The 12,106-nt window shown below is 58.9% G+C and overlaps 1 protein-coding gene across 1 annotated transcript; it reads right to left on the bottom strand.

Moving 5' to 3' along the window:
* Positions 1–158: 158 nt before the first annotated feature.
* LOC115843169 (glycerol-3-phosphate acyltransferase 2, mitochondrial) lies at positions 159–10,767 on the bottom strand. Its single transcript, XM_030838966.2, has 21 exons — positions 10,503–10,767; positions 10,256–10,369; positions 9,470–9,543; positions 8,987–9,091; positions 8,624–8,752; positions 6,107–6,206; positions 5,562–5,695; positions 5,151–5,250; positions 4,843–5,055; positions 4,383–4,502; positions 4,132–4,214; positions 3,676–3,794; positions 2,944–3,014; positions 2,612–2,870; positions 2,331–2,479; positions 2,072–2,149; positions 1,421–1,552; positions 1,219–1,339; positions 1,049–1,114; positions 762–817; positions 159–411 (listed from the first exon to the last, which is right to left on the bottom strand). The coding sequence occupies exons 1-21, from the start codon at positions 10,554–10,556 to the stop codon at positions 295–297; spliced, it is 2,394 nt and encodes a 797-aa protein (XP_030694826.1). The 5' UTR covers positions 10,557–10,767; the 3' UTR covers positions 159–294.
* Positions 10,768–12,106: the final 1,339 nt, after the last annotated feature.

Genomic DNA, 12,106 nt, shown 5'->3' with positions numbered 1-12,106 from the left:
ATTTGTTTCAAGGAGTGAGATAGGGCATTCTCACACAGTGGGGAAGGAAAGAGCAAATACCCACAGTCACACCAAAAAGAAAGACACTGCTGAGCTTGGGAAAAGAGGACTCATCCAGTCCTCTCGTTTATCACACCAGAGGATGCGGAAAGCAGGAGATGGCGAGGGGCAGTCAGACCTCAAAGATGTTATAGTCCAGCTGAGGGTTTGCAGCTCCTCCCAGGCCAGCCTTCTGGCTCCAGGGCACAGCTGTGCTCTGGGGCTGGGAGGTCTCAACGCTGACCCCTCCTAGTTCTAGTTACAGATGAACTGCCGGATGAACCGTTCCAGCTTTTCCTGATTGTCCCGGCTGGCAAAGGTGGGGGACAGGTGGAGCATGGGGCCTGCAGGGCTGGGCATCTGCTGCAGCACCTGGGCCACGGAGAAGGGCTCTGAGCGCTCACCACGGGCGCTGTGCCCCTCCCCTGGAAAACTGCAGTGAGACCTGTGGCCCCGTAAGCCTTGGTGTTTGAGGGCAAACGCTGCCTCTCAAAACACCCCCAGGGCCCCACCCAGGAGCAGAATGACCCAGGGGTTTGGGAGACTGAGAGGGGCAGGAAAACTGTCCTACCTTCTCCAACAACTACTATCAATCACCACACCTACTCGGAGACGCTGGGGAAATCCCAGGGTGGGTACAGCTGGGCTCCCTGAGCAGCTCTTTCAGGGTATGGGAGTGGGAGGCAGGGGGACAGAAGGGCGGAGAGACTGGCCCCTCTCACCCCCAGGTCTCTGAAGGTCCAGACGGCACTGATGGCGAGATTTGGGTCCACACACTCTGGAGGAAAGAGAAGTGAAGGCTATGGAAGGGAGCTCCGGGGCCCAGCTCCTCTCCTCTTGTCTAAGGACGGGACAACCAAAGGATAGGGCTCAAGCTGGACCCAAAGGCCTTCTCTGTACCCCTCAGCCGGCCTTCCTGGAATTGGGCTTTCACTGCCCACTAGGGGGAGGCAGCCACCAGCAAAACTTCCTCGCCTCCCAGGGCCTGGGCTGGCTGCTCGGGACTCACCGAAGAACCCTTCCTCCTGGGCGGTGGCCTCTAAGAACCGCAACAGCTGCTCCGCGTAGCCCGACTCTGTGGGAGAGAGAGGTCTGAGGCCTGGGGCCCCCACGCAGGCAGGGCCCCCACCCTGAGCGCTCAGCCTCTCCTCAGGACGGCCGCAGTCGCGCGGGCCTCACCAGTATCTGGCAGCTGGCCCCGGTGGAGGAAGGTGGCAGCCTGCGCAAAAGCCTTGAGCAGCGGGCTGAGCAGGCGGCAGAGGAAGAGGAAGAAGTCAGGGCAGCGTGACTGCTGGCTGAGCTGGAGGGGGACAGGCCAGGGTGAGGGCAGCTCCCACTGCCTCCCTACGGCCCCCTCCCCTGATGGCTTTTCCCAGCGCACCCTGAAGTACCGGCCCTCAGCCTCCTCGAAGTCGTCGCTGTCACTGTCGGTAAAGTCCCCACTTGGTTTCCACAGCAGTTTCGCACTCAAACGCCGCCGCCCGGTGTCGCAGGCTGGCCGGGAGCCTGGGGTCTGAGGGCCATGGGAGCCGTTGGTCCCTGTCAGGCTGGCCAAGGTTCAGCCCCGAGGCCCCCAGGCCGGGCGCATGGCCAGCCAGGGAGGTGAAACCAGCACACGCAGACCTGGGGAGCCCAGGAGAATGCCCCAGGCCACACCAGACCATCACAGCTGCGGAGCCAACTTGTGGGGTGAGAGGAAGTGAGCACCCACCCTCAAGGGCCACAGCCCCCGTGGACAAGAAATGTGGAGGGCGGGGCTTATGCAGAAACCCTCAGGTGCATTTGTCCAGTCCTGTCACTGTAGCTACACACGAGCCCAGGGCAGATGCGGTCTGACAAGTCCCAGGGCGGAGAGTGGCGAGGCGGGAACCAGGTTTCTCTCTGCTAGGCCAGGGGCTGTACACACACACGCACGCACCCCCCCCACACACACACACGAGCCAGAGGAGGAGCTGGGGCCGCTGTCACTCGGTGGGAGGCTGAAGGAGGCCAGACCCTGGGCAGGGGCTTTGTCTCCAGCTGCCCTTCCTACCTCCTCGGCAACTAGGAGCCCACACTGGATGAGGCGGTCCAGCACCTCCTGACAGTAGCAGTAGGAAGACTGGCAGGGCTGGGGAGAAAGAGGCACCCATGTGGCCTCAGGAGAGCCAGGCAGGGGCCTGGCCAGAGACGGAGACCAGACCTACTGCCGCAGCACATCTTAGGGTCAGGGCTCGGGCAAGCATGGGCCCTCTCCTACAGCCAAGAAGGGGAGGCCCAGGACTGAGCTGGGCTGGTGGGAGAGGCCTGACCTGCAGCAGCAGCAGCTCCTGCGGCAGCAAGTGCATCAGCAGCAGGATCTGGTGGTACAGCTGGTTCTGGCTCAGCAGCTCGATGCCCTGCAGCTCCCAGGGTCCCTCAGGCAGCACCCTGCCCACCAGCAGCCCCCACACGGCACAGGCTGGGGGAGGAGGCACCAAACGTGAGGAAGGAAGCTAGTCCCCTCACCCCTACACACATCCCACCGTGAGGAAGGAAGCTAGTCCCCTCACCCCTACACACATCCCACCCATCCCAGGCCCTAGGGACTCACCACCCACGGCCTCGCTCAGGAAGGCGGGCAGCATCTCGGAGCTCAGGCGTGCCAGGTGCGCGAGGCCTGGGCCGGGCCGCAGAACCACCAGCAAGTCCCCCTGCTGGACGCGCAGCAGGGCCACGTGCGGCCGCAGCAGGCTCAGCGTGTGCTGCACCAGGCACTGCAGCTGCCCTGAGAAGCCCACGTCAAAGCCACGCAGCAGCGTCTCCTCTGTCAGCCAGGAGAACTCCCCCAGGAGATGTGACAGGCACACGCCCTGGGTGGGCAGTGAGGGGCTCAGCAGCAGGGCCACGCCTCCTCCCCCAGGCCCCCACCCCGCCGTGCCCTACCTTCTGGTGCTTGAACAGCAGCAGCGTTGCCATGATGGCCGTGCTCATCACCGCCGAGCTCGCCACGCAGGCTAGGGCCAGAGGTGCAGGGGTGCTGCTCAGGGGCGGAGGCCTGACAGCCCAGGCCCTCCATCACCAGGCAAGCCTTCCCAGTCCAGCACACACCTCCCTGGCAGCAGCCACATACACACCCCCATACGACTCCACCCCTGGGAAGGGGAGAGCAGGCTCGGTCCTTGGGTGCCACCCTCCCCAGTGGAGAAGTGGCGTTTACCAAATACATGTTGAGAGCCAGGCTGGGAGCTCAGGGACCGTCCCTGCCTCTTGCAGATCTACTACCCACCAACCCACAGTCTGCCACAGAAGGGACACTTGAGAAGATGGTAGTAACAGTGCTGTTAAGAGCCCCCTCTGTGCCAGGCACTGTTTCGTCCCTTACATACATTGTTCAGTTCAGCTAATGTCACCTCGAGAGTGAAGTGACGCGCCTGAGGCCGGGCTGGGCGGCCACCTGTGTGGCCTCACTTAGCGACTCCATCACGTCCTCCCTGGCTGGCCCCCTCCTCAGGGGCAGGGGAAGGTGTTCCACTCTTCTTCACATGTCCCAAGTGGGCCACACAAGAGGGGGCAGGTGCAGAAACCCACCTGGAAAGGAGGGCCCTGACAACTGGCCAGCTCTGAGAAAGAGTGTTCAGGAACCTCCCTCAAAGGCCAGACCGAGGTTCCCCTCACCATTCAGGACGTGACAGCTCAGCCTCCTGACCAACAGCTGGTCCTCTTCCTTCAGGGCCAGAAGGGGCCCGGTTACTGGGGTCCACTCCTGCACCTTCTCAGTGTCGGGGACGACAGTACTGGGATAGAGACACAGATCACAAGATGAAGGGACCAAACCTAAAAACAATCATGGGGGAGCCCAGAGCTTTCTCAAACGTGAGGGCGTTTCCTATCCCCGAAAGAGGTGGCTTGTGTAACCCTAGTCCTTTCCAGGCCTGTGTGCCATAACCCACACTCAACTTACAGGCGAGGAGGGTGCCTGGCACGGTTTGAGATGACCCAAGTTATTTGGTGGGGGAAGGCTGGAGCTGGTGATGTGTTTGTGGTTCTGGGAGGAGAGGGTGCCAGCTCATGAGCTAGGGCCTAAGAGCCGCCTGCCTTGCCCCTGAGACCCTCATCTTCCTCTGCCCTTACCACTGGCCCAGCACGATGGGCTGCAGCAGCTGCTCCAGGGTCTGCCTGCTGCCCCAGCAGCTTCTGGCGTTGACGGTGTATTCCTGCCCAGGACAAGGCTCTTAGGTGGTCTGCCCTGGCCCACCAGGAAACCTGCATACAGCCCATCTGAAGTAGGTAACACTACCCCTGAAGTGGCCTTGAGGGCCAGGCCGCCAGAAGCCCTAGGACAGACCCCAGGTACTCCCAGCTTTGCCCAATGGGGTCCATACATGCAGGGAGAAGGGCTGGGCCAGATGCACACGGACGCAGGCTCGGCGGCTGCAGCCCCAGCCTCGCAGGCTCCACAGGACAGCCAGAGCTCCGGTCCACAGCCCCAGAGGGGCCGAGGCCTGCAGGGAGAAAGGGGCTGGGGGAGCCAGCTTGCCTGGAGCACGCTTTCTGCTCAACTTCATCTTGGGCCCAAACTGCTATATGACCATGACCTCTCCAAGCTCATTTTCTCCCCTGTGAAACAGGAGAAATCCCTCCCTAGCAAGGTCTTTTGAGTATGAAATGAGAGGATAACTGTAACAGCCTTAGCAGGTGCCACAGGACAATGACTGTGGGGCTGAAATTCCTTTGCACTCCCCACTTAGCCAAGCCCTGAGGGGAACTCAGCCACAGACACAATATTGTGCCTCCTCTCTGGAGATGGTGTCCACTTAGGTACCCAGGGCAGGGGGGTCTCACGTGGTATGTGTCACGGGGTGCATCTGGAACCAGGTCGTAGGTGATGGCCACTGGCACCAGCATAGCATCTGGGACGATGCCCACCTGGACCGCCTGCACCACCAGTCCCAGCCACGTCTGACCCAGGGCTGACAGCCGAGGCCCTTGAGCCCCAGGCGGCTCCTCCAGGAAGATGAGCAGGGGCTGCCCGCTGACCAGCAGCTGCTCCACAGCCTGGAAGTGGGTGGGGGGAGGCAGGTGTCAAAGCCAGAACAGCAACAGGCCCCCATACCCTGGCCCCATAAACAACCACTGGGCATAGCACTCACCGCATGGACTACAGCCCTTGCAAGGACCCCCTCAGAGCTGTCCAGGGAGAGGTTGGCCTCTGGGGGCAGGAAAAGTCCCCCAAGTTTCTTCAGCAGAGCTCTGTGGGGCACAGGGCAGATGAGGGAAGGCGCTCAGGAGATGGGACCAAGCAGGAGGCTAGTGAGAGCCTTGGTCCACACAGGGCCAGCCTGGGTCCTGCCTGAACATGCTGAGGCCAGGCATGGTCCTAGAGCCCATAGCTGACCCTCCGTCTGAGCCCCACAAGCTGGGGTGGCACAAAGTTGAGAGCAGAGGGGCCAGGAAGAGGGCCTCCGGGGAGCTGCCGCCAGAATACCGCCTGACATCCCCACACACCCCTGTCCTGGCCTGGGGACCTCTCCCTTGTATGTCTAAAGGCACAAGACTTTTACCTGAGGATGGGGGAACAGGTGCGGGGATCCCAAGCCACACGGAGCACGCCCAGGCCCTGGGAGAGCAGCACAAAGGGCAGTAGGATCCCATCCAGAAGTGACTTGTGGGTAGAGAGGAGGACGAGCGGCGAGCCCTGCTCCAGGGAGAGCCAAAGGGAAGTGCCAATCCGCCCCCCACCCTGAAGATGCAGGGAGCCAAAACCTAGTGCCTACAGCCCCAGGGCAGCCCCAGAGGGAGGGAGGGAGGGAGGGAGGGAGGGTTCAGCTGAGCAGTTCTTCCTCTGAGCACATCTCCCAAAGGCAGAGGAGCTCTGTCAACAGCTTTTAAGGTAATGCATTGACGTAATGGTCGTTAAGACCATGATGAAAAGCTGTTAGAGGAAGCCTCATGGGAGCAGGACCGTGAGACACAAAGAGAAGGTCGTCAAAGAGCACCGGATTTTTCCCACCAGCTGATAGGGCTGGTCCCGACTCAGGGCTTGGCCTAGCCTCTGCTCCTCTGTCCCCGCCATCCCATCCCCGTCCCAATGGAGGGTGGGCCTTACTGCCTGGGCGGCCTTGTGGACCATCTTCATCTGGCCCTTGTGCAGCTGTACGTTCAGGAAGAGGCAGTTCAGGATCCGGAGCAGTGCCCAGCTGACCAGCCTGGAGAGCAGCGCCCAGTCTGAGGCATGGCAGGGCGTGGCCCACGAGGCAGCCCACGGCAGCCCAGAGGGCCGGCCAGAACTCCTCTACCGTGGGCACTACTACTGTCCCCACTTTACAGAAGAGGAAAGTGAGGTTCAGAGAGGTCACAGAAGCTGCTGGATAAGAGAGAGAAAGCTAAGTGCGGGTGCTGGGACCAGCAGGGGGGCCTGACAGCAGAGCCTGCGCCGGCAAGGTGCTGCCGTCTCCCAAGACGACCTCATGGCGCAGCTGCCTCGTATCAGCCTCCAAGCATCTCCCTGCCTCCTTTTACCCCAAAGGTGACCAGAGAACCAAGACTCTCTCCAGGCATAACCCGGCCTTGTCTCTGCAAACTGCTGGGAAAAGTAAACTAAAAAGGGAGGAGTTAGTGATACAAGAAGGAAAGGAGATGGCTGAAGGGGCAAAATCTCTGGGGAGGGGTTGTCCAGAGGCCCAATGTGAGGACTGGCTTTAAATGAGGACAGAAGCGTGGACACAGGCAGCATGGAGATGTGCGGGACACACAGCATGTCCTCATCTGATGGCTCCTATTCCTCCATGAAGCATGAGGTGCTTGGTCAACAGTGGATAAGTTAGAGAAGGAGCAGTCTAGATTGGAGCCTTGGAGAGTGCAGTGTGCCCCTCTGAGAATCACACTTATAAAGGAAACAGGTCCACCCAGTGTGTTTCCCTAGTGACATTTGGCTGCTTAGGTGCAGAGAAGGCAGGTAGCTGGGTTCAAACACAGCTGGGTTGTACCCAGTGACTCCTTCACAAGAGCACTTTCCTCACAAGGAGCCCTGGAATCGAAGCTAGGCCTGGGGGGCAGGAAAGACAGGAGGGGGGACTGATGGCTGGTGTAAAGGTGCTCAGGTCAAGGGACTGGAAGTCTCGAAAAAGCCAAAGAATTGTCACATGGAGGGCTAGTCGTAGGTCACCAACAACCTCTACTTCCTGTCCTTGCTCAGTTGACCTCTTAGCACTTTCAACACAGCCGAGCCTGACATGTGCAGCCCTGTGCCCTCCTTCCCTCAATGACTCAAGCATCCCCCCGCTTGAAGCATCATCTATGTGCTAAAGCTCTGCAAATACACGTTCCTGGCCCCAATCTCTCTTCTGAGCTCCAGACTCATATATATATAAGCAGCTGCCTCAGTGTCTCCACCAGCATGTCAGGTATCAGAAACTCTTTATGTCCAAAACACCTTTTGTGGGCCAAACTTGCTCCTCCCCAAGCCTGCCCCCTCCCCTCCAACCACACCACCAGGTGCTCAGCCAGAAACCCAGCTCTCCTGCAGCTTCCCCTTTCCCCCTCACTGCTCCCACTGCAACCCTCCAATCCATCAGTGAGTCCTGATAATTTCATATTGGTCTCTCCATCGTCTTCCTAAGTTCTACTGTCACGCCCATCCCCCATCATTAGTCTCACCTGGACTAACAAAACAGCCTCCCCAGATGATCTGTTCTCTACTCGTGACCTCAATTAATCTTGTTATTTTCTGCTTATAACCTTTCCATTGGTTTTCACCGCACTTGGAAGTCACATCCAAACTTCTTGTATGGCCCTGCATATCTGGTCCCTTCTACCTCTCAGTTTTGTCTCCAACAACTCTCTCCCTCACTTGCCAGCTTCCGACCACATCAGCTACTTGAGCAAACCTGGCCCTTTCCTGCAGCCACAGCTCATGCTCTTCCCTCTGGTAGAACTGTTCCCTCACATCCTCACCTCCCCAAGGCTGGCTCCTTTCCCCCTTTTGTCCCTGGCTTACAAGTCCCTTCCTCCCCTCCAGGTATTTTCAGTCCTAGCCCTTGTTCTGTCCTTCTTGCAGGCGTGTGTATCTCTCCTCACTCTAACCTGTGCATCCCTCCATTTCCCCAGAAGAGTGTCCTGTATCTAAGAGGAGCTCAGACCTGTGCAGGACAGATCAGGAGGGAGCAGGTAGTGACAGCAGGATGAATATGGGAGGGAAGAGGAGGGCCTATAAGATGGAGGAACCAGCCACCTCCTGTCTCTCTCCACAAGAACCTGACCTGGGGAAAGGTGGAAGGATAGAGAAGGTACTGGAGTCTAGGTCTCAACCAGGGGTTCCTGGGGTGACCCCCAAGCCCCAACCCCCAGGACAGATACACACCACCAGGCCAGCAGTGGTGAGAACGTGGGCTGGAACCTGGGAGCTGGCTCAGATCAAAGCCCCTGCCCCTTATCCAACTGGTCCCACTGAGAAGGCAGCTGTCTTCAAAAGGTCTCACAATGTCCAGATCAGGGGCTTACTCAGACCGGTAAATATAACACCCAGCTCCCCAGGAGGGGAGTCTAGTCTTTACCCAAGCCCAGCCAACGCTCCCTCCCAAAGGGCAGAGGCCCCAGCCCAAAACACCCTTCAGTACAGAGTTACCTGAGCAGGAAGGGGCGGGGTGGGGCCTGGATGTGGCCCAAGATGCGCTGTACCTCTCTCTTCACGTGGCTGGGCACCTGGCCTTCCCCAGCCCCTCCTGGGGCCCTCCCTAGGATGACATTCTGAACCCTGTGGTGTGAGAGGCAGTGGTGTCAGGCTGGAGCAGGCCTAAGTTCACTTCCCTCAGCCCCACAGAAGCCCCAGGGCACAGCCTCCAGTCTTCACCCTCCATCTTTAAGGAAGGGCCCCAGACCAAGCTAACACTCTAGAAACCAGCCCTTTCAATCAGCCCTGCCTACAGCCTTTATCATCCCTTCAAGGATCCCAGAAGTACCAGCCAGACCCCAGTCCCTGCCTCCTCACCCAGTGCTTTCCACGACCTTCTGTGGGGCATCCTGGCAGGGGGGTATGTGCTGCTCCAGGGACCACAAGAAATAGCAGAGCCTCCGAACCAGCCAGCCCCGAAACCTGGGCACAGCCCCCGAGCAGGGGGTAGATCTCTCAGCGGGCCCGCCCCTGACTAGGGCCCACAGAGGGCATTCCATCAGGAAGGGGTCACCCTAGCCCCACGGACTGGGAACACCTGAGCCTGGCTTATCATGGAGCAGGAAGAGGCGGCACCTGCCCACCTGTGGCCTATTCCTACCCCTCCCCCCAGTGAGCAGGGTGCAGGCCCAGGGCCTGAAAGCTCACAGAAGGAACTGCAGGAAAGCTCCAGGGCTGCCTGTCCCCACCTGTGGGTTTGGAGCAGAGGAAGAAAGAAAATGATACCACAAAGCAAGGCCCCAGCAGCCCTGCACCCAAGGGCCCTGCCCACCACCCTGCCCCACCCCCAGCTCTGACTACCTGGTGTTCTCTTCCTTCACCTGGATCACACTGCAGAAGCCTAGATCCATTATGCTTCTGTGGAAGAGGGACTCCTGCCCAAGAGGGGCAGGGACAGCATGTCCTTGGGGGGGCCTTTGCAAACCCGCAAAGGAAAGCCCCTGCTCTGTCTTCTGTGGTCTTTGCCTGATGGACTATAGAGTTTACCAGGAGACAGGATTACAGCACAGCAGTTCCCAAAAGATGTTTGACCCCAGATCCTGAAGCTCACTTAGGAAAGAGGGTTCCACGGTCAAAATGGAAGGGCTGCATCCTCTGTAGAATCACCCTCTTGGAGAAGAGCGTATTGAAGTCTCTGAGAAGTTCTCTCATCCACAGCAGAGAACATGTAGCCTAAATCCCCACCAGAACCCTGGGTCCCATCAGCACCAGCACACGGCACCGACACACAGAGGTCTGCAAGCATGTGCTGAGTGCTCACTGACTCTGAGTGGGCAGTGTCCCCAAAACTGAACAGCAGGACTCATGCAGGCATAGTCAGACCCCAGCCCTCTGGCCGTGCTCTACACCTCCTCTCAGGCCCCTTTACACTTCCCCACCCAACTCTCCCAGGCCTGGGAGCCAAGAGCCAGCCCCGGACCAACAACCAGCCAATACTAGTGCGCCCATTCCGTGAAAGACAGCAGAGGCAGGTGCAGGGGAGGGCTGGGTTGGGAGACATAAAGGAAGCTGCTTCCCAAGGCCGTGGGAGCCATGGCTCCCAGAATCAAGCTTCACAAGGTAGGGCCTGGCTCTACCATCACTCACCCAGCTCTTGGGGGTGCAGGTCTGGCAGCAGCGACCCACAAAGGGGCGGTATTTCCCCAAGAAAGGGGTGACAGCCTCCAGCTTCATCCCCAAACCTGAGGACCACAGGCTGGCCTGGAAAAGGGCCACAGGGAGAGATGAGAGGACTCAAAGTCCTTGGCAGAGGGAGGGAGGCTCCGGTAGTGAGAGGCACAGGACGGGAGGCGGGAGAGCAGAGGGTGTCCTGGGAATGGAAAGGCTACACTACCTCCCGACCATGCTGGCTGCTTCTCTGCTGGCTTTGGAGTCTGGCTTCCAACATGGTGTCCACGGGGTCTATAACATCTGGGAACCAGCCGCCTCTGCCTCTCTCTCTCTCCAGAGGAACCTGACCTGGGGAGAGGAAGAAGGATGGAGGAGGTACTGGAATCTGGGCCACAACCAGGGGCTCCTGGAGTGAGCCCCATCCCCCCACCCCAGGACAGACAGACAACACCCAGGCCGGCAGTGGTGAGAACCAGGGCTGGAATCTGGGGGCTGGCTCAGATCAAAGCTTTCCCCCCCAACACCCGACTGGTCCCACCAAAGAGCCAACTATCCTCAAAAGGTCTCAGAGTGTTCAGATCAGGGCTCCCTCAGGCTAACACGAAGGAGATGTTTTGTCTCACCATCCACACCCACCCTGCCATCTCACGGCACAGATGGGCCTGTACTAGAGACTCAGACCCTTTCTGTGCACAGGGAAGGAACAAGGCTGGACTGGCAGGAAGGAGGCGTGAGACTGCCAAAGAGGAACAGGACCATTGTCACGAGACCACCAGGTCCTGCTCAGATGGCCTTCCCCTCGGCACCAGAAGACAGCCCTTTATCCACTTAATCATTACAGCAATGGGCCTAGGGTACTAGATGGGGGACAGGTGGGGGCTCAGAACACAGAGAGATGCCACACGGACCTGTTCCCAAGGAATGGTCTTCTGGCTGGAGATGACAGACTTTTCCACAACTGGTATCCTCTTACATAGCACTCTGCATAGAAGACCCCACTTGGTATCTCCTTAGCCCCCTCCTTCCTACCACAATATAACATCTATCTTCTATAAGACAGCACTGAACCCCTCCCAGCCCAGAAACTGGGCCCTAAAAACCCTTCTACCCGGATCTCTCACCACGTCCCTGATGGGTAGGTTGATTCAGCTATTTATGTTATCCCTAACCCCACTACAGCGCACATACCTACCTTAGGAGTGCCTTCTCCCTTCCCTCCCACTTCCCCAAATTCTGCCCACGGCTCTAAGTCCGTGATGCCTCTGCATCACCTTCTAGGTTTTTCCTCTCTTCCTTGGTTCCCCCATTCCAAGCTTGCCAGGCAAGAAGCCTCCTCCAGGGCTGAGACTTCATGTCCCCACATCATCTGAAAGTATCCTGAGGGCAAGAGCTGCAACTGACCATCTCTGTATGGCCAGCAGCTTGCCCTGCCCAGAGGAGGGACCCAGGAAATGCTAGATGACTGACTGTAACTCCCTCTCCCAGAGTTCCTCTGGGTCTCTCCTCCTCTCCCCAGTTTAGCAGTTTAGAACCACGAGGCCAAAGCAGTACCAGGATCACAATTCCCCAGTGCACAGCTCTGGTAGCCTCCTCCCAAATGCACTTCCTCCTTTGAAAATGTTCTCACAGCCCCAGTCACAGACACTTGGCACAGGGAGTCCCCAAGCCCAAGCTGCAATCTGAGGAGTCCTGCCTGCTTTGCAAGGAGGATGTCTGCTCCCCAGCCTCAGAACACCCCTACTCTCAAACCTAACCCCACTAGGTCCGTGCTAACCCTAAAAGACAAGGCAAGGGGTAACTCGCAGTCGCCAGCCAAGTCAACTACTC

The sequence above is a fragment of the Globicephala melas genome, chromosome 12 (genome assembly GCF_963455315.2).
Source record: "Globicephala melas chromosome 12, mGloMel1.2, whole genome shotgun sequence".
Taxonomy (NCBI): Eukaryota; Metazoa; Chordata; class Mammalia; order Artiodactyla; family Delphinidae; genus Globicephala; species Globicephala melas.
This window is presented reverse-complemented; position numbering and strand designations above follow the sequence as displayed.

Excerpts from the sequence above, each read along its gene's own strand:
- LOC115843169 (XM_030838966.2), bottom strand. The coding sequence starts at position 10,556 with ATGTTGGAAGCCAGACTCCAAAGCCAGCAGAGAAGCAGCCAGCATGGT. Across the intron at positions 6,207-8,623 it reads CCCCGCCCCTTCCTGCTCAG|GCTGGTCAGCTGGGCACTGC; the intron begins GTAACTCTGTAC and ends GCTGCTCTCCAG. Across the intron at positions 5,056-5,150 it reads CAAGGGCTGTAGTCCATGCG|GCTGTGGAGCAGCTGCTGGT; the intron begins GTGAGTGCTATG and ends ACCCACTTCCAG.